Source organism: Palaemon carinicauda, chromosome 9, assembly GCF_036898095.1.
Source record: "Palaemon carinicauda isolate YSFRI2023 chromosome 9, ASM3689809v2, whole genome shotgun sequence".
Lineage (NCBI taxonomy): Eukaryota > Metazoa > Arthropoda > Malacostraca > Decapoda > Palaemonidae > Palaemon > Palaemon carinicauda.
Window position 1 is genome coordinate 108,058,549 of NC_090733.1, and position 22,500 is coordinate 108,081,048.

At 41.6% G+C, this 22,500-nt stretch overlaps 1 protein-coding gene across 1 annotated transcript in view; it reads left to right on the forward strand.

Moving 5' to 3' along the window:
- Nucleotides 1-22,500, forward strand: part of LOC137647042 (uncharacterized) — a 124,317-nt gene that overhangs the window by 41,219 nt on the left and 60,598 nt on the right. The window contains exons 6-12 of the mRNA XM_068380179.1: nt 15,636-15,753; nt 16,204-16,346; nt 18,101-18,309; nt 19,054-19,165; nt 19,641-19,865; nt 20,305-20,400; nt 20,832-20,918. Of these exons, the coding sequence (XP_068236280.1) occupies nt 15,636-15,753; nt 16,204-16,346; nt 18,101-18,309; nt 19,054-19,165; nt 19,641-19,865; nt 20,305-20,400; nt 20,832-20,918 (990 nt within the window). The remainder of the gene's footprint in view (nt 1-15,635; nt 15,754-16,203; nt 16,347-18,100; nt 18,310-19,053; nt 19,166-19,640; nt 19,866-20,304; nt 20,401-20,831; nt 20,919-22,500) is intronic.

A 22,500-nucleotide genomic window follows, 5' to 3' on the forward strand; every position in this document is an offset into this window, starting at 1 on the left:
TACTTTAAATGTAGAAGGTTATGTAAAATTCCAAGCCACATTTCGTCAATTTAATTTCTAAATGAGTAACTTTTTTCAAGCTTGTCACATTTATATTTTACATGTGTCCTTGTATTCTTAATTTTTTTCTCAAAGGTCAATCACTGCTATTTCATAAAACTTATTATTTAACCTAAAATTTTCCTTAATGTATTTCTTACAACTTCAATTGTGTATTTCTAGAGTTGTCGCTCATGATCTGTATTATAAATGGCCCTCGGATAGTTGATTTAAAACAAATATACCACGTAATTACCGCCAAATGGATGTCGGACTCAAATACAGATAAAAAAAAAATAGTTTAACTAAATTATTTGCATTTACATCAGTGTTCAAGTCTATCTTTGTTTCAATTTGTAAACCACCAAAGTTCAGTCTGATTTATACTCTAGACTGATAAGCATTATAATGGCATTTGGTATAGGTACACAAAATCATGTGAATTGATAGTAAATAATCTATACTACTCCATAACTAATAGCAACGAAGATTGGGATGATGATTATTTTATTACGTGCTGATAAAGCGAGACCAGTAATCATAATCAATAAATTTCTCATAATTTGCTCTGCTACTAAGCTTAATTCAAATGCGTTCGATAGTGAACAAATAACTATCAACATCAGTAAACAGTCGAACAGAAGATATTTCGAATGAATATTGATGTATTTAGTAGTTAGTGGGGCCTCCTTTGAAAGCCCTTTCCGCTAATTGGTAAGTCGTCTGAAGAACCAGTGTCAAAGGGACTTGCAATTGCTTCGGCGTCTTTGATTTCAAACGTCAAAGCCTCAACAGCACTACTTATGATACTTATTTTCTGTTAAAGTTTTCTTTAAAAACCTTCAAAGAAACTAGTTCCTTTGGAAACCCCAAGACAAACCAGATACTTAAAATCCCCCGGAAAAATTAATCTTTTGGAAACCACTAGGGAAAAAAAAAAACTGTTCCTTAAAAACTACACAAAAAGCATAATTTTAAAACCAGTTCTTTGTGAACCCCTTAAACCCCGGTCCTTTTGGAAACACCCAGAGAAAAAAATTGAAGTTTCTTGGAATCTTCAGAGAAACTAGTTTCTTTAGAAACCTGAGAGGCACCAGCCCTTAGGAACCTGAGAGGCACCAGTTCCTTAGGCACCTGAGAGGCACCAGTTCCTTAGGCACCTGAGAGGCACCAGTTCCTTAGGCACCTGAGAGGCACCAGTTCCTTAGGCACCTGAGAGGCACCAGTTCCTTAGGCACCTGAGAGGCACCAGTTCCTTAGGCACCTGAGAGGCACCAGTTCCTTAGGCACCTGATAAGCACCAGTTCCCTAGGCACCTGAGAGGCACCAGTTCCCTAGGCACCTGAGAGGCACCAGTTCCCTAGGAAGCTGAGAGGCACCAGTTCCCTAGGAAGCTGAGAGGCACCAGTTCCCTAGGAAGCTGAGAGGCACCAGTTCCCTAGGAAGCTGAGAGGCACCAGTTCCCTAGGAAGCTGAGAGGCACCAGTTCCCTAGGAAGCTGAGAGGCACCAGTTCCCTAGGAAGCTGAGAGGCACCAGTTCCCTAGGAAGCTGAGAGGCACCAGTTCCCTAGGAAGCTGAGAGGCACCAGTTCCCTAGGAAGCTGAGAGGCACCAGTTCCCTAGGAAGCTGAGAGGCACCAGTTCCCTAGGAAGCTGAGAGGCACCAGTTCCCTAGGAAGCTGAGAGGCACCAGTTCCCTAGGAAGCTGAGAGGCACCAGTTCCCTAGGAAGCTGAGAGGCACCAGTTCCCTAGGAAGCTGAGAGGCACCAGTTCCCTAGGAAGCTGAGAGGCACCAGTTCCCTAGGAAGCTGAGAGGCACCAGTTCCTTAGGAAGCTGAGAGGCACCAGTTCCCTAGGAAGCTGAGAGGCACCAGTTCCTTAGGAAGCTGAGAGGCACCAGTTCCCTAGGAAGCTGAGAGGCACCAGTTCCTTAGGAAGCTGAGAGGCACCAGTTCCTTAGGAAGCTGAGAGGCACCAGTTCCTTAGGAAGCTGAGAGGCACCAGTTCCTTAGGAAGCTGAGAGGCACCAGTTCCTTAGGAAGCTGAGAGGCACCAGTTTCTTAGGAAGCTGAGAGGCACCAGTTCCTTAGGAACATGAGAGACACCAGTTCCTTAGGAACATAAGAGACACCAGTTCCTTAGGAACATGAGAGACACCAGTTCCTTAGAAACCTGAGATAAAACAGTTCTTTGGAAACTCCACAACAACCATTTTTAGAAACTCCATAAATATTTTTCGGAAAACTCAAAAAGCCAGTTATTTTGAAAAATCAGAAAAAACTTCATGAACACCTCTGAATAACTAGTTCATCGGAAACCATTTCTTAGGAAACTACAGAGAAACCCATTTTCTGAAAAACCCATATAAAGTGTTTCTCTGGAAACCTAAGAAATCTGTTCTCTAGAGACCCCAGATAAATCAGTTCTCGGGAAACCCCAAAGAAATCAGTTCTCTGGAAACCTCAGAGAAATCAGTTCTCTGGAAACCTCAGAGAAATCAGTTCTCTGGAAACCTCAGAGAAATCAGTTCTCTGGAAACCTCAGAAAAATCAGTTCTCTTGAAACCTCAGAGAAATCAGTTCTCTTGAAACCTCAGAGAAATCAGTTCTCTGGAAACCTCAGAGAAATCTGTTCTCTGGAAACCTCAGAGAAATCTGTTCTCTGGAAACCCCAGAGAAATCAGTTCTCAGGTAACACCAGAGAAATCAATTCTCTGGAAACCCCAGAGAAATCAGTTCTCGGGAAACCCCAGATAATCAATTCTCTGGGAACCCCAGAGAAATCAGTTCTGGACATCCCAGAAGAATCAGTCCTCCGGAGATCCCAGAGGAATCATCCCTCCGGAGATCCCAGAGGACTCGGTCCTCCGGAGATCCCAGAGGACTCGGTCCTCCGGAGATCCCAGAGGACTCGGTCCTCCGGAGATCCCAGAGGACTCGGTCCTCCGGAGATCCCAGAGGACTCGGTCCTCCGGAGATCCCAGAGGACTCGGTCCTCCGGAGATCCCAGAGGACTCGGTCCTCCGGAGATCCCAGAGGACTCGGTCCTCCGGAGATCCCAGAGGACTCGGTCCTCCGGAGATCCCAGAGGACTCGGTCCTCCGGAGATCCCAGAGGACTCGGTCCTCCGGAGATCCCAGAGGAATCGGTCCTCCTGAGATCCCAGAGCTATTGGTCCTCCGGAGATCGCAGAGGAATCAGTCCTACGGAGATCCCAGAGGAATCAGTTCTCTGGAAATCCCAGATCCCAGAGAAATCAGCTCTCTGGAGATCCCAGAGAAATCAGCTCTCTGGAGATCCCAGAGAAATCGGTTCTCTGGAGATCCCAGAGGAATCAGCTCTCTGGAGATCCCAGAGGAATCACCTCTCTGGAGATCCCAGAGGAATCGGTTCTCCGGAGATCCCAGAGGACTCGGTCCTCCGGAGATCCCAGAGGACTCGGTCCTCCGGAGATCCCAGAGGACTCGGTCCTCCGGAGATCCCAGAGGACTCGGTCCTCCGGAGATCCCAGAGGACTCGGTCCTCCGGAGATCCCAGAGGACTCGGTCCTCCGGAGATCCCAGAGGACTCGGTCCCCCGGAGATCCCAGAGGACTCGGTCCCCCGGAGATCCCAGAGGACTCGGTCCCCCGGAGATCCCAGAGGACTCGGTCCCCCGGAGATCCCAGAGGACTCGGTCCCCCGGAGATCCCAGAGGACTCGGTCCCCCGGAGATCCCAGAGGACTCGGTCCCCCGGAGATCCCAGAGGACTCGGTCCCCCGGAGATCCCAGAGGACTCGGTCCCCCGGAGATCCCAGAGGACTCGGTCCCCCGGAGATCCCAGAGGACTCGGTCCCCCGGAGATCCCAGAGGACTCGGTCCCCCGGAGATCCCAGAGCTATCGGTCCCCCGGAGATCCCAGAGCTATCGGTCCTCCGGAGATCCCAGAGCTATCGGTCCTCCGGAGATCCCAGAGGAATCGGTCCTCCGGAGATCCCAGAGGAATCAGTCCTACGGAGATCCCAGAGGAATCAGTTCTCTGGAAATCCCAGATCCCAGAGAAATCGGTTCTCTGGAGATCCCAGAGGAATCGGTTCTCTGGAGATCCCAGAGGAATCGGTTCTCTGGAGATCCCAGAGGAATCGGTTCTCTGGAGATCCCAGAGGAATCGGTTCCCTGGAGATCCCAGAGGAATCGGCTCTTTGGAGATCCCAGAGGAATCCGTTCTCTGGAGATCCCAGAGGAATCGGCTCTCTGGAGATCCCAGTGAAATCCGTTCTCTGGAGATCCCAGTGAAATCCGTTCTCTGGAGATCCCAGTGAAATCCGTTCTCGGGAGATCCCAGTGAAATCCGTTCTCGGGAGATCCCAGTGAGATCCGTTCTCGGGAGATCCCAGTGAGATCCGTTCTCGGGAGATCCCAGTGAGATCCGTTCTCGGGAGATCCCAGTGAGATCCGTTCTCGGGAGATCCCAGTGAGATCCGTTCTCGGGAGATCCCAGTGAGATCCGTTCTCGGGAGATCCCAGTGAGATCCGTTCTCGGGAGATCCCAGTGAGATCCGTTCTCGGGAGATCCCAGTGAGATCCGTTCTCGGGAGATCCCAGTGAGATCCGTTCTCGGGAGATCCCAGTGAGATCCGTTCTCGGGAGATCCCAGTGAGATCCGTTCTCGGGAGATCCCAGTGAGATCCGTTCTCGGGAGATCCCAGTGAGATCCGTTCTCGGGAGATCCCAGTGAGATCCGTTCTCGGGAGATCCCAGTGAGATCCGTTCTCGGGAGATCCCAGAGAGATCCGTCCTCTGGAGATCCCAGAGAGATCCGTCCTCGGGAGATCCCAGAGAGATCCGTCCTCGGGAGATCCCAGTGAGATCCGTCCTCGGGAGATCCCAGAGAGATCCGTCCTCGGGAGATCCCAGAGAGATCCGTCCTCGGGAGATCCCAGAGAGATCCGTCCTCGGGAGATCCCAGAGAGATCCGTCCTCTGGAGATCCCAGAGAGATCCGTCCTCTGGAGATCCCAGAGAGATCCGTCCTCTGGAGATCCCAGAGAGATCCGTCCTCTGGAGATCCCAGAGAGATCCGTCCTCTGGAGATCCCAGAGAGATCCGTCCTCTGGAGATCCCAGAGAGATCCGTCCTCTGGAGATCCCAGAGAGATCCGTTCCCTGGGGAACCCAGAGAGATCCGTTCTCTGGAGATCCCAGAGAGATCCGTCCTCTGGAGATCCCAGAGAGATCCGTTCCCTGGGGAACCCAGAGAGATCCGTTCTCTGGAGGGATCCCATAGAAATCCGTTCTCTGGAGGGATCCCATAGACACCAACTCTCCGGAGGGATCCCATAGACACCAGCTCTGCGGAGGGATCCCAGAGACACCAGCTCTGCGGAGGGATCCCAGAGACACCAGCTCTGCGGAGGGATCCCAGAGACACCAGCTCTGCGGAGGGATCCCAGAGACACCAGCTCTGCGGAGGGATCCCAGAGACACCAGCTCTGCGGAGGGATCCCAGAGACACCAGCTCTGCGGAGGGATCCCAGAGACACCAGCTCTGCGGAGGGATCCCAGAGACACCAGCTCTGCGGAGGGATCCCAGAGACACCAGCTCTGCGGAGGGATCCCAGAGACACCAGCTCTGCGGAGGGATCCCAGAGACACCAGTTCTCATTACTATTATTATTATTATTTCTTACTAAGCTACAATTTTAGTTGGAAAAGCAGGATTTTATAAGCCCAAGGGCTCCAACAGGGAAAATAGCTCAGTTATGAAAGGAAATAAGGAAATAAACTACGAGAAAAATAATGAACAATATAAATTATATTAAGAACATTAACAACATTAAAGTAGATCTTCCATTTATACAGTAGAGCAAGAGGGAGAGAAATTAAATGCAAAAGTGTGCCCGAGTGTACCCTCAAGCAAGAGAACTATACCCCAAAACAGGGAAGGCCATAGTTCAAAGGCTATGGCACATTCTAAGATTAGAGAAGAATTGTTTGGTTTTGGAGTGTCCTTCTCCTAGAAGAGCTGCTTACCATAACTAAAGAGTCTCTCTTCTACCCCGACTAAGGGGAAAGTAGCCTCCGAAAAAATATAGTGCAATAGATAACCTTTTAAGTAGGGAAGAATTGTCTGGTAATCTAAGTGTTACCAAGTGTGCGAGGACAAAGGAGAATGAGAAAAGAATTGGTCAGACTAGTCAGTGCATGTGTAGGCACAAAAAAAAATTAGCCGTAACCAAAGAGATGGATCCAATGTTGTACTCTCTGGCCAATCAAATGACCCATCAACACACTAGCAGTAGTGTCTCGACGGGTGGTTGGTGCCCTAGCCCACCTACTACCTGGAAACCCTACGGAACACAGTTCTCTGGAAACCCCACGGAACACAGTTCTCTGGAAACCCCACGGAACCCAGTTCTCTGGAAACCCCACGGAACCCAGTTCTCTGGAAACCCCACGGAAATAATTTCTCTGGAAATCTTACAGAAACCAGTTGTCTGGAAACTCCAGAAAAAAACCAGTTGTCTGGAAACTCCAGAAAAAAAAACAGTTGTCTGGAAACTCCAGAAAAAAAAGTTGTCTGGAAACTCCAGAAAAAAAACCAGTTGTCTGGAAACTCCAGAAAAAAAACCAGTTGTCTGGAAACTCCAGAAAAAAAACAGTTGTCTGGAAACTCCAGAAAAAAAAACAGTTGTCTGGAAACTCCAGAAAAAAACCGTTGTCTGGAAACTCCAGAAAAAAAAATCGTTGTCTGGAAATTACAGAAAAAAAAACCGTTGTCTGGGAACTCCTGAAAAACCAGTTCGCTGGAAACTCAAGAAACAAGCCAGTTCTCTGGAAACACCCAAAAGAAACTAGTCTTCCAGAAACCCCAGTTCTCTGGAAACTCGAGAAAAAAGCTAGTTCTCTAGAATCCCCAAAGAAACTGTTTTCTGGAAACCCCAGAGAACATGGTTTTCTGGAAACCCCAGAGAAAACAGTTTTCTGGAAACCCCAGAGAAAACAGTTTTCTGGAAACCCCAGAGAAAACACTTTCATGAAAACCCCAGAGAAAACAGTTTTCTGGAAACCCCAGAGAAAACAGTTTTCTGGAAACCACAGAGAAAACAGTTTTCTGGAAACCCCAGAGAAAACAGTTTTCTGGAAACCCCAGAAAAAAAAGTTTTCTGGAAAACCCAGCGAAAACAGTTTTCTGCAAACCCCAGAGAAAAGTTTTCTGCAAACACCAGAGAAATGTTTTCTGCAAACCCCAGAGAAAACAGTTTTCTGGAAACCCCAGAGAAAACAGTTTTCTGGAAACCCCAGAGAAAACAGTTTTCTGGAAACCCCAGAGAAAACAGTTTTCTGGAAACCCCAGAGAAAACAGTTTTCTGGAAACCCCAGAGAAAACAGTTTTCTGGAAACCCCAGAGAAAACAGTTTTCTGGAACCCCAGAGAAAAAAAAAGTTTTCTGGAAACCCCAGAGCAACGAGCTTTCTGGAAACCCCAGAGCAACGAGCTTTCTGGAAACCCCAGAGCAACGAGCTTTCTGGAAACCCCAGAGCAACGAGCTTTCTGGAAACCCCAGAGCAACGAGCTTTCTGGAAACCCCAGAGCAACGAGCTTTCTGGAAACCCCAGAGCAACGAGCTTTCTGGAAACCCCAGAGCAACGAGCTTTCTGGAAACCCCAGAGCAACGAGTTTTCTGGAAACCCCAGAGCAACGAGTTTTCTGGAAACCCCCAGAGCAACGATTTTTCTGGAAACCCCAGAGCAACGATTTTTCTGGAAACCCCAGAGAAACGATTTTTCTGGAAACCTCAGAGAAACAGGTTTTCTGGAAACCTCAGAGAAACAGGTTTTCTGGAAACCCCAGAGAAACAGGTTTTCTGGAAACCTTAGAGAAACAGGTTTTCTGGAAACCTGGAAAACACAAAGAAACAGGTTTTCTGGAAACCATAGAGAAACAGGTTTTCTGGAAACCTCAGAGAAACAGGTTTTCTGGAAACCTCAGAGAAACAGGTTTTCTGGAAACCTCAGAGAAACAGGTTTTCTGGAAACCATAGAGAAACAGGTTTTCTGGAAACCATAGAGAAACAGGTTTTCTGGAAACCTCAGAGAAACAGGTTTTCTGGAAACCTCAGAGAAACAGGTTTTCTGGAAACCCCAGAGAAACAGGTTTTCTGGAAACCTTAGAGAAACAGGTTTTCTGGAAACCTGGAAAACACAAAGAAACAGGTTTTCTGGAAACCATAGAGAAACAGGTTTTCTGGAAACCATAGAGAAACAGGTTTTCTGGAAACCTCAGAGAAACAGGTTTTCTGGAAACCTCAGAGAAACAGGTTTTCTGGAAACCTGGAAAACACAAAGAAACAGGTTTTCTGGAAACCATAGAGAAACAGGTTTTCTGGAAACCATAGAGAAACAGGTTTTCTGGAAACCCCAGAGAAACGAGTTTTCTGGAAACAACAAAGAAACAGGTTTTCTGGAAACCCCAGAGAAACAGGTTTTCTGGAAACCCCAGAGAAACAGGTTTTCTGGAAATCTCAGAGAAACAGGTTTTCTGGAAACCTCAGAGAAACAGGTTTTCTGGAAACCTCAGAGAAACAGGTTTTCTGGAAACCTCAGAGAAAAAGGTTTTCTGGAAACCTCAGAGAAACAGGTTTTCCGGAAACCTCAGAGAAACAGGTTTTCCGGAAACCTCAGAAAAACAGGTTTTTGGGAAATCCCAGAGAAACAGGTTTTCTGGAAATCCCAGAGAAACACGTTTTCTGGAAACTCCAGAGAAACACGTTTTCTGAAAACCCCAGAGAAACACGGTTTCTGGAAATCACTGAGTAACTAGTACAAGTAGGATCCGTTTTATAGTTTTCAAAGCCCAAGTGGAACATTTGTAAGGTCAGGATAAAAGGTCGTATAAGATCAAAATATATGGTTTATTAATTATATAGACTATCACGAACATCATGGCATTTTTATCTTAACCTTTATATTTGTTAGTTCAACGATTTTTATCACATATTTTTAATTATCCTGATAATTTACCTGTCATTTCCTTAAGGTATCCCACAGAATTTTTGTTAAAAGGAGGTTACTGTTAAATGCAGCGGCAGAGTGAAAGTAAAAGTGAAAGCAAAGAACGGTGGCTGTCATATCGCATCTGTGATTGCCCTGTATTTTTTCTTAAAGAGCGGAGGGGAGAAAATCTTGTCCGTCGTTTAACTGTAACTTGAACACTGCATGTGACTGCATCGCTTATGAATATATTTCTTTCAGCTTTGAAATTAGAATTATATATTGGAAGTGATGAAGAATACTTGGAAAAGAAAATTAGTAACATTTTGTTTTCTTTTATCTTTTTCTTTGGCCCCACTGAAATTCAGATTTTTTTTTAAAGGGATTAGATTAGAGTAGGATAAAAGGGTTCTGGCTACACAAATCTAGCTAAAAGTTCAAAAGGGGAAACTAACTCTATTGGTATTTTTGTTTCAAACCTCTCTCTCTCTCTCTCTCTCTCTCTCTCTCTCTCTCTCTCTCTCTCTCTCTCTCTCTCTGAGACGTCATAAATTGGTGCTGTATATAATATTCAATTTATTGGTCTTAAAGAATTTCTTTTAGAGAATTGATAAATGAGAAACTTTTCGACATATTACCAACATCTAAAACATTCTTAAAATAATTTGATTTTCTAAGTGTTTCGATAATGTGGATTTGACAACGCGGAATACGCTGTGTGATACTCGAAATATTAGATTGAATGTAACAAACTGATCTTGTAGATCCCGTAATGCATTATGCATAGGGTTTCCAAGTGTGACAGGACCACGAAAACGACCTTAAAGTAAAGTAATCCACGGTTCAAATCCCTTTCCTTGGTTGATGACTAATGAAAAAGTACAGTACTTGAGTTAATTGTTTATTCAGTAGCATTGCCTTTTTCCAACAATTAGTGTTCTGTCCTCTTTAGAGTTTTAACCATTTCTTACCAAAATTAATGAACGTAGAGGCATATCCGTTTTAATAGTGGAAGTCTCCTGTGATTTGGATTTAACACTTTCCGTTATTTCCCCAATGGCACATTAGAATGTAAGTTTCTTGCAAGTACATTTTATCGGTAATGGTTTACTTGCTTACTATCAGTAATGTATAACACCGTTGTTTCATTGAAATATTCGGACTTTATGCTGTGAATCAACATGTTCTACCATCGAAATCTATTCTCATCACTTTCACTTTAATGACAAGGGGGAATTTTGTTATAAATAAGATCACTTAAGGTCATCGAACTAAAAAAAATAGATAAATAAAAATAACACTTGGAAGTGAACAAAAATGTGCCTTCAAGAATAACAACTTTATCTTTTGTTTCACATAGTCAAGGCTTGTGAGAGAAACGAAACTATAGTTCGTTATCATGGAGCTAATTACATATGCAATACATAGATAGTGTTAAAGTTGACTGAAATTCCAATTGATTAGTTCCAGCTAACTATAATGATTTCCTTTGGACTCGGTATGGTGGAGTCATTCTCAAACTCATTTGAGTTACAAATAATTCCTCTTGTCCAGTAGTTTAATTTGTCAGTTTTGTCTGTTTCACTTATTAGTATAAAGAAGCTTGGCCTGTTTCATCTTGCTTATTTGTCACTTGTCACTGTTTCACTTCTTAGTATAAAGACGCGTGGGCTGTTTCATCTTGATTATATTTTATTTTCTATAAATATATTTAAAAGTGAATATTCATTTGCATATGATAACCAGCGTGAATGTTTTGATATGCCATATTTTGTCGTCGCAGAAGGGCAAATAAGCGTTTCTAATGCTAATACTTGTGACTTATTTTACTCTTTTATACAAAGACGTTTTCCATCATTAATTGATCTTTTTTATTTGGTTAATGAGTTTATTGGAGAAAATAGGGCAAAGCTATAACGCACCTTTCACTGTCTCCAGTTCTAACTTAAAATTCATATGCGTATGTGTGCTAGTAGATAACCAAGAGCAAACTTATAGTTTTGACAGTTTTCTGCTGTAATAGCATACAGTATGTATACCACTCAGAGAAATTTCCCTTAATTGTCAATCGATAAACTGCCACCAGTGCAGGGTATCAAATAACGTATTGCACCATATTCCATAACTTTTAGATTTTAGTATTGCTATAGACCTTAAGACTTTTGAGTTTAATCCCTGATTTCTCTACTGGGTTTCAGAAATAGGAAAGTCTGTTCGACTAATATACATTTTTTCTTAAACTTTTATTAAATCAATGATTTGACTGCACAATCACCTTGATGGTGTGCGAGTGGGCTGTTAGGTTGTAACAGAGGCGAGGATAATGCAATTAAACATTATTAAACAGGTAACGAGCTGATATACAAGTACTAACGAACAAGAACATCATTAAGAATCCAAACCAGGTAATACATGAAAAGGCTATCTTATATAAATTCTGCTATCAGTGCGGGGTGAAGGTGAGATATACAAAAAACAAAGGAAACCCTGTTACAGAGTGAGAGCGTGTGGGAAACACGTGCGGTACATGTGAAATAGGGCACCCTGCTCTTGAGAAGTACACTGTAGGAGGGTCATCTTTCAGGAGAAAAGTCTTGTGTAAGGGGCCATTAGCGGTGGCTTGCTAGTGTCATTGCACAGGAAAAGGGGCGGTGTCTCGTGCAAATCTATTGTTATGTGCTGCTTCGCTGGGGCTTGTAAGTCTGGCGGTATGGAATAAATTTCCTCCACACCATAACATAGGTGGTGGAAATTGTCGGAAGTTGCTGAAGGAAAAATTTCCTTAAGAACGACCATACACCATATCAGTCGCCGAAATATCCAGGGCTTCTTTAAGAGTGGTCCTTAGTCCCAGGAGGACCCATTGAAGCTGCGTAAACCAGTTGGAGTCATTGCATTGGGACATCAAACCTGCTTTGAGGGTGCGATGAAAACATTTAACCATTCCATTGGGTGCAGGGTTGTAGGCGGTAGTCTGATGTCGAGTGAAGCCCAGGACATTTGCTAATGATGTCCACAATTAAGAGATGAAAGTGGTACCCCTGTCAGAAATAATATTCCTAGGGATACCAAATCTCTCTATCCACCTTGAGAGCAAGGCGGGTATACATAAGGCGGACGTTCCAGTTTCCATGGGAATGTCATCAGGCCGACGATTGGAGTGTACAATTACAATAAACAGGCAACGATGTCCTTGCAATGTGGGTAGTGGACCTACTAATCAACCTGAATGTTGGAAAAAATTATGCCGAGGTTGATTGAAGGTGTCCGCGTCTGAATAAGTGTGTTGATATTTATTTAAAGTTTGGTGTAAATTACGGATGTGGACCCAATCCTTAGCATACTTAGTAATGTTGTGCTAAATGAACTTGGACTTCAGTAGCTGTGCAATAGATCGGCATGATGTATGTGAAAAGCCATGAATGAAATCAAACGCATGTTTGGGGGGAGGTATCAATGGTCGTGGTCTACCAGTACTGACGTCACAGAAGAGGGTGGTGTTGGAATCGTCGAGGACGACGTCTTCCCCATGGAGGGATGTGAAGGATGTCTTACGTGCTTGGTATTCTGAATCTTTAGTTGGGTTTCTGCCAAGGCGTTGTAATCCAATCCCAGGCTAATGCCGGCCAACGTGTTTCTTGACATATCATCGGCAATTGGATTCACTTTCCCAGTAAGGTGTTGAAGGGTGCAATTGTATTCAGACACGGGAGAGATGTCGGCCTTAACGGGAGCACCAGGTGTTAGTGTCTAGTAAAGACATGGACCAGAGGCATGTAGTTCGTGCTAACGATGAAGGGTGTACCTTCGTAGAAGTGACGAAAGTGACAGACAGCCAGATGAACGGCTGCTACCTTCTCAGGGAGGGGTTGAACTCCTTCAGGAGTGATGCAGTGCCCTAAGAATGATACTTCATTGACGCCAAAGGTTCACTTCGTTGTACCAGACTACAAGGCAGTTCTGTTGTAGGCAGTCAAGCATGATGCATAGGTGGCAGAGGTGCTCCTCTTTAGAGGATGAAATACAAGTATGTCGTCCACGTAACATACACAGAAGGGGAGGTCCCCTTGGATGCCATCATGAGGCGTTTTAATGTAGCCCCAGCATTACGAAGGCAAAACAGGAGTAGTTGAAGGTTTATGTACCAAAGGGGGTGGTGATGGCAGTCTTGATCCTGTCTTCTGGGCTCATGGATACTTGATAATACACCTTCAAGAGGTTGAGCAAGGAGAAAACCATCCCTTTCTGTAAGTAGGAGGTAAGGATGGGGATGTTTGATAGAGGGTAGTGATCCAGTTCTATGTTCAGATGCCTGTAATCCCAATAAGGATGCAGGGAGCCATCCTTCTTCAGGACGATGTGTAAGGGTGACAACCAAGGGCTTAAGGCCTTTTGGCAAAGGCCCATTTCTTCCATTTGGGCGAATATTTGTTTAGCGGCTGCCAAACGATCCGGTACCAGATGCCTGAATCTGCCGAATGCTGGGTGCCCCATCATTTTCATTGGGTAATAAATAGTGTTTGGCAGGAACCGTGAGCATTTGGCAAAGTTCTCGATGGAAGACTTCCGGGTATGACGTGAGGAGGTAGGCATCCGTGGTTGCGCTGATGTGGAGAGCAAGCTCGGAGGGCACGGGGTGAAGAGGTGTCGAGTAAGGATCTTCGTTGACTAACTGTCGGTGAGCAACATCAACTGGGGGGGGGGGGAAATGGGAGAGGAAACCCGCACCATGGATTGGCAATGTGATGTCAGCAACGAGAAACTTCCCATGATATGTGAGGATCTCTTACCCATGGGTGGGGATCGCAGATCCATTGTCAGCTACCAGATGGATGTCAAAAGGTTTTGACTGACTAGGTCATGTCCTGAAGAGTGGCTTAGGCAAAAGAGAATGACAAGCACCAGCTTCTAAAAAATCATACGCCCAAACCTACATCATGTAAAAAGAATAGGCTAGTGATAGGGGAGACCACCACCACAGGCATTGGCCTACTTACAAGTTTCTGGGCACTGACAATGCATTTCTTCACAGCAGCCACGAATTTGGAGTGGCAGTAGCATAATTGCAGCCAATGGGTATCAGTAAATGTCTGGAGAAGGCGTTGGTTGGGGTGTGAGCAAGGCGAGTCACATGAGGATGGTGGGTAGCATTGTAACTTCTCCGGCATGTCATGGAGTGGGCGTCTGTGTCCTACCGCATTCACATCAGCTTCAGTCAATGTTGAATAGTTGTCCTCTTCTTCAGAAGTGGGGGCATTGATGGAGGTCTTGAAGGTGGTGTCCATAAGGGTGTCAACTTCGGTTATCAGGTCTTTCATGGGCAAAATATCGGCATCGGGGATGGCAGCGTGTATAGGTTTGGATGGGTGTCATACCCAAAGGGTATGAAGTAAGTTCACCTCCCAAGGAGAGCCGTTTGCAGCAGGTTGTAGGCTAGTGATGCTGGCCATTTCTTTGAGGGCGAGTGAAGCCTTTTGGGCCCCCAACGGTTGTTGAGAGAGCTGAAAAAGCTTAGCTATACGGGCAGCTGGCAATGGCGAGTACTGCTGCAGGAGGTATGTTTTGAGGGCGTCTTATGTTATTGGTGTATCCCCTTATTCACAAAGCCATTTGGAGGTTTCCAGGAAAGTGTCCTCTGGGATCGCCACGAGGACGGTGTCTGCTTTGGTGCTTGAATTAGTCACTCCCTTTATGAGAAACTGAACTCCGGCACGCTAATACCAAACGAATGCCTCTGTACTGGTGAAGAGGAGTAGTTCCATGGATGCTGCATGGAAAGAAGTGTCGGGGTTGGAGGGCGGCATCATCAGACAGTAGGGCACAGCAATAAGGGGGAAGTCAGGAGGGAGCTGTTCCTCCGATGGTAACCAATTGTGTGAGTGGGCTGTTAGGACCGTTTGGTTGTAACAGAGAGGCGAGACAACAAGCTTATATACAATTACTTGCAAGTAAGAACTTCGAAAAAATTCAGACTACCTAATGCATGAAAAGGCAAGCTTAAACAGGTTCTGTTATTAGTGTATGGGAGAGTGATCTATACAAAAAAAGGAAATACTGTTATGTACGAACGTGTGTGAAACACTTGCAGTACAATTGGCAGCTAGCCATGTTGATAGAATCCGATTTTTCCCTGTAAACAAATTCGTTTCATATTTGTACTTATCAAAATGGTTTGGTTATGCAAAGTAGTATTTCTAGAAAATAGGACTTAGTAGGACATAGAACCCTTGCTTTTGTATATATTCATACCCATATGATATTCCGTATTAGTAACACAAGTATTTTCCCATGCGGCCGCATTCAATAAAGATCACTGTATAATCATATGTGCTTGCGATTTGGTTACGATGCAGAAATGCTATTTGTAAATTTCCCTTTTACTTCTTGGTTTAATTTTTAGATGATAGCCGTAAATAAATGTGAATATTTTATTTCATTTTCCCCGTGTCTATCACTCAGTTTAACATTTATTCAAGTACAGTAATACATCTTACGTGTTTCGAGAAAAAAAAAAAAAAAAAAAAAAAAAACAATGCTTAAATTTAAACAGAGTTACTTGGCTGTGTTCAGTATAAGAAGCTAATGCATTGTAAATTAATCAAATCAATTTATTATTGTATTTCAGAATTGTGCATGTTGTGCTCCCGGATCTTGTCTGTGTAGAAATATTAATGGAAGATATTTTGGAAATGTATGCATTCCTTGCAAGCTGCCATCTACAGAGAACACATGCTCAGCATTTGGTAGGTTTATGTCGATAGATTAAAAGACACTAGTCTTGAATTTTCTAAAATTTTATTTCTTTATTACATTGATTCAATAAAGTAAAAGGAAGCCTTCAGTGTGTGGTCTAAATCAAAGTTTTTGTGCAGTGTCATGACATGGCGTAAGAAGTTTGACAGTCTACGAACACCTTAGTTCTTTGGAAGAAACTCAAAAAGAGATATCTTGACTGCATTTGACTGATTAATTTTTACTCACTGATTTCTACATGGGCACATTTAATTTTCAGACAGGGTTGAAATTCATGGATTAATAGTATTAAAGATAATACATCTCATGTTAAACTCTCTATTTCATAAAGCCAAACGCGTTAAATTGTTGTGTAATTAAATCAGATATCTGGATTTAGTATATTCTATAGTAAAAAGCGTATTGAAAAAAATGCCTATGTTTTTTATGCCTCAATACAGGTCCTCGCGAGTTGAAAGCGAATGTAATTACTGGCTTTGAATACTACCTGGAGAATTATGATCCGGAGAATTATGATCAGAAAGAAGGCCTACAGGGGGTTGTTATCGTGGCCAATGGAGCAGTTCTTTCCTTCTATGGATCTGTAAGTAACAATGGCTTGTTAAATAAAATAACCCACAATTTTTGAAAAAAAGAAATTTGAGCTTTTGAATGGACCATCTCCCTTCCTCTTCAGAAAACAATATTTTGATTTTTGTTTTCTGAAGAGGAAGGGAGGTGGTCCTTCGAAAGCTCAATAAATTTCTTTTATCATAAATTGTTGGTTATTTTATTAATCATAAATACATGGAAATTTTTGTATTTTAATGAATGGCTTATTAGTTTCAAATGTGGAGTGTGTTTTTTTAGAAACTTTAAAAACTTGTACTCCTGTTTTTCAGCTAGTTCTTAGTGTACTGCGGGCAAGATGTTTAAATCTTGCTATATAAAATTGATTTACAGAATTCCTTTTCCTAGTTATGCAAACCTTACTCGGTTTAGCATAAACTCTTTCCTCTCGATCAGGAAAAAAATCATATGAATTTTGCTTATCCATATTTTACCATCCTTCATTTAAAAAAAGAAAAAGTTTATCTTTAGAAATTCTAAGGTATTTTTCAAATTTCTGCTTTATATAGCTATTTTGTGATTAAGATTATTCAATTATAGAGCTTTCCTTTTCGACATTTCACCGATGTAGGGTAGTAGTAACTTAACAACCACATTCAATAATCTACTGACAATCGCAGTCTCACAGGCCATTTGGAGAGCGGACGTTTGGGTCACAGATATGTGGGTGTGCCAGCGGACTTTAGAATTTGACTGTACCTTGCATTGCACTTTAAGCCTTATTGAAGGGTCCTTGCAGCGTCCACAGCCATTAGCTACACCCTCTACCAAGCCTTCCACTTAATCGCTGTTCCCGCTCCCTTTCTTCTATTTTACTGTTCGGCATCTCGGCTTTCATTTTCGAGTGCAATGGCAAGATTTTTCTTATTGCACCTCAGAACTGGATGTCCTCCTGGTCCTAATGTCTTCTTTCTCGCCATTATTCCTACATTAACGGGTCGGTTGCCTGATGTGTACCCTCTCCAGCGCCTAATATCAAAGAAATCCTCTTACACTAAACCTCTTCTCTCCATATTATCCTTCACTTTATCCCGCCATCTAATTCTCTGCTACCCTCTCGATTTTCCCTCTTTCTAACAGGTTCCTCTCAAGCCATCCTCACTCCCTCCCCACCATCCATCCTCAACACGTGCCCACATCATCTCAGTCGTGCCACTCTTATCACCTCTGTAATCGTTACTATGTGTGCCATTCTTCTTATTTCTTAATTTTCCAATCTTTCAGGCAGTGATATTCCCATTATTCACCTCGGCATTCTCATCCATGTTGTCTAGAGCTTTGCTTCCTCTCTTTGTCTCAGAGCCCACGTTTCAGATCCATACATTAACACTGGTCTTATTGTTGTGCTATAGATCTTGACTTTTAGCTTGATTGGCATTTGGTTATCCATACTCCCTCTACCAACTCCCTCCACTTTCCCCTGGGTACGTTGATACTATTCTCAACTTCAACCTCGCATCTTCCCTCCTGACTTACAGTACATTCCAAGTATTTAAATCGTTCCATCGTTTTTATAACAGCCTCTACTTTCATTAATGGCTATCGTCACCATACCTTCCTAACCGCTCATCACAACCTCAGTCCCACATTCCTAGTGTAGGATTGTATAACCCAAATTATATTATACGAAGTCCATATTTGATATCTTATATCATTTAATTCTTCTATTTAAGCGCTATTAGGAAAAGTAACTCCTTCCTTTTGCTTCTTATCTAATTGAACACTTAGGATGACAATGGATTACAACCCCTAGAATTCGTAGACGGTGCTACCAAAATGGAGCTGATGAAACCAGTGACTCATTTAGGACTTGGAGAAACCTTCATGGATATCCACGGTTCCATAATGAGGAAGACACTGTTGTTTGCTTTCGGAGCTGGAGACATCGATCACAAGTTTGTAGAATTGGGCATCTCTGCCAACAAATTGAAAAGCGGGTAAGTGGGATTCCTTTTTATTTTCTTTTGCTTGAAAAAGTAGGGTGTAATGAAGAAAAATAATTGCTTTCTCAGCAACTCTGAATACAATTTTGATAGAAACTATTTCCGTCTTTGAATTTTGTTTGGATTTCAAGACTCATGGTGTTTTACCAATTATCATATATCCTTTAGGCATTATATAGATGTGATCAAAGTTTCTATATGAAACTGGTTTGAGATTTGTGCGTAATTTCCTCTTAGCCTATTTCAATTCATGAAAGCCTTCTAGATTGTTTGCCTCTCGCATTTTTAAAACTATTTGAAGTTTGAATGTTATCATCTAGTGGATAAAAAGGTTATATTAGTTGTAAAGTCTTGGTTGAGGAAAGTATCTCATGTTATTAAAAAATTTGCTAAATCGGACAGATTTGCTTCTTGTAAAATATATGACCACTTGGTTGTGTATACATGCTTAAAACTAGTGCAATCATCTATTAATTGCAAATCAAACTGATCATAAACAATACATGGAAGTTAAACAATACATGGAAGTTGATCCTGCCTGAAACATTTTCAAAATAGGTAACAGAGGTTGCTGAGAATCCAATTATTGAATTATGAGCTATTTCGGTAAAAACATTTCATGGCTTGTGATCAAGTGACCTCACACATTGGTACAATTCCGCTACAAATGAACGTTGCCCTTCTATTGACTCTCCATTGTATTAACGAGGACCGTGGTAATTTTTTCTTTTGTAACAGGTTGTCCAAAATGTGGCACATAAATGGCACTGACATGAAGGTGTGGAATAGTGCCAGAAGAATAATGGTTGGAGTCAGGGACGGAAATGACATTTTAATTCATGAAATGGAGGTATTCGTTTCGAAGTGTTTATTGTTCTTTTGATGGGGGGGGGGGGGGTGTATTTACTAGGAATTTCTTTCGTATTTTTTTTTTTTTTTTTTAGTATTTTCACTTTCGAAAAGTCCAAAATTTAATGAGCACATTATGAATATAGAATAATGAGTAATGTTGTTTAGTCATAGCATTTTGTTTAGTAAGATCAATCTTGTTAGCAACCAAAAAAAAAAAAAAAAAAAAACTACTGCTCTGATTGTATGGTAATACATATTTTCCAATATTACTATCAAAATTACAATATCGGGTTCCTGGTCTGAATTTATTTTAGTCTTTAGATCATTTCGAGTTAACTTATAATTACATTAACACGAGAAAAAAATCTGTTTAACTAACCAGTACTGGAAAAATCCTAAAGCCCTAATTGAAGTTCGCTATTCAAACAAACCATGAGAAATCGTAAACTTCGTTTATTTTATTTCCCAAACAGGTCAACCGCTTCCACGAGTTTGAAGTAATGCAGCTGCAGACCATCAGTACTACTGACCACATGCTAACCTGGGAAGTCTTCACCATGAACTTCGAAAACTATCTGATGGTGGTGTCTTTCTCCGTCGCCAGGATTTACCATCAGAATGGGATGTACCTGGAATTCATGCAAGAGCTGGCACTTCCTGGGTCAATATCGACTTTCACGAGTTTCGTTTATTTGAATGCAAGTATTTGAAAGGGATATCTCGTGGGAAGTTAAGTTTCAGGAGAGAGAGATTAACTTTACCTAATATATTTTTAAAACAAATAATCAGAATGTTACAAAGAACTTTTGCCCTTAATTTTTTCAGATTTAGTTTTTTTTTATACATTTTACTGTTTTAAATTCCATCCCTATCCAAGTTCACCTTATTTTTAAATTAATTCATCTATAAAGAGGGTTTTATGCAAATTAATGTTTTGTTTCTTTGATAATTACTTGAATACATACTGTGGATTATCTTTTAATTATTCGATATATATCATGTCCCTGTGACTTATTACTTATCCTTATACAATTTCTTGGATTCATATAAAATCCTTGGAATTAAATCCCATGAACATTCATGAATGACCATAAGCCATTTGTTCCATAAACTTTAGAATAAAACTCCTCTTTTCAGAGCCCATCTAATCATGATGCAGGAATAGTTTTGACTGGTGATAAAAACACTGTTGTTGCCTATGTGTGGAACGGCACTGCACAGCAAATTCAGGAGGTGGGACTCGTGCTCTTTCAAGAAATTAGTGTTTTAGTTAAGAAGAATATTAAAGATAATCCAAAATGAAATGTGGAACTTAAAATGATAAGTGGTCGTAGCCTTTATTTTTTTTTGGGGGGGATGCATATGATTTACTCTGATTTTGAGAGATTTTAAAGCCTAAGGAGTAGTCAACACTCCAATTTTAAGTAATGTAAGAAAATCTTAGGAAATTATTAGCATATATGATTTTTTTATGATAATCTAAACTTGAGATTGTGCATTTGCATGTTATGCTTTTTGTGAAGTGGCTTTCCCAAATTGAGATGAAAGATTATTTGTGAGTTGTTTTTTTTATTCATTTTCTCTACTCAAAATTATATTCAAAGTTTTGATTTTAATGTTAATAGCTTATTCATATTTTCACACGACACCCTGTCTCTCCTCAGACTTATTCAACCACGTTAGACTTCGATGTGGAAGACTGGTCTTTGGCAGCACCTGACTTCGTTTCAGGGAGGGCAAGCAATGACTTGGTGAGTGAAAGTTCGTGGAAAAAAAGGTTCCAAATTTTCTCGTAGTAAAGTGTGTACAGAAGAAAGGAATATTCTAAGCAATTAGTGTGAAAATAATAGCTCCAATCATGGGGCAAAATAAAGTTGTCTGATAATAGAATTCATTAGATTTTTCAAATTTCGTATTGTAACCTTTGTTCGTATTTTTGGTAACCATCGGAAGCTATGCATATTTGCACATTAAAACGCTAATTGCTTGGATATAAGAAAGGTGTTATCTTCTCGAAAAATTAACATTAGACTAAGACGTGTCCAGTTTTATCACTTTCCTGCGATTTTATTCATTAATGTCATGCCTTGTTTGCTAAATCAAGAAAGTGAAGATAATCAATTACCCTTAAAAGTATTGTACAAAAATAACACAACGCTCAAAATAATGACTATAAAGCAATGTCAATTGTAGTAGACGTTAGTAAGAAATTAATGATAGATACAGGAAGTATATAATTCACAATCCTTTGTACATCATTATGCAATTTATCAACAAAGATAACAGCACGGCTATTGGTACATAATGTCATAAATTCTTATTTTCTTCCTTGATCTTTTAATTATTCTTTTCACAATAAAAAAAAAAAACGTCGAACTTGTTTTCTGGTATTCAGTAATTGTAATTTTACTCCACTAGTTCCCTATGAAAATTAGAGATACAAGTTCAGTTGTGTTCCAATTTTAAGGTCTTTTGCTTTAAGCATTTACGTTTTTTAGAGATTCTCAGGCACAAGATTTAGTTGCCAAGAGACTCCTAACTAGTATAATTTCTAAATTAGCTTGGAGTAACATCATTTAGACTGGCAGTCAACAAATGAAACATTTAAAATCTGTTCTTACTTCGACCATCAAAATTTAATAACTTTGATAATGCTGATGTGTATCTGGCAGTATCAGGTGTTTTCCGAAAACATTCTTCATACCCCTGGAAAATTAATTTTCTCACAAGACAAGATAATGCCTTTATTTTCAATGGCTTCTTTATTTTGGAACCTAAAGTAAGGCATAGCAGTATACAGTATAATAAGAAATCTTGAATGTATGGTAGGATAACTATAATAGTATTTAGAATGATGAATTTTGATAGCAGAAGCTATTATTGTGCCGAAGATGGCGGAACTCACGTCTCAAAAATTATGTTGGTTGTTTTTCCGAAGCTGAAATTAAATTAGTAATTTTGACATCATTGCTTGAAAATAATAAACCGAGAATATTCACGAGAGATTTCTCTCTCTCTCTCTCTCTCTCTCTCTCTCTCTCTCTCTCTCTCTCTCTCTCTCTCTCTCTCTCTCTCTCTCTCTCTCTCTCTCTCTCTACACACACACATGTGGTAGTGATAATCCCATAACATTCCGAATTTCCTTCAAAGCTAACTTGTTCATTTCCCTGATTAGCGTTCCTATTTTCAAGCAGAAACCCACAGAATAATTCATGAATATGCAAATAGAAATGTAAGTGGTTAGCTTTTCTGACAAAACATGGAAATTGTACGCGCTTTCCTTTTTACCCAAATGCCAGAATCTCAATTCTATCTTATCTGCTTCGTGCATCG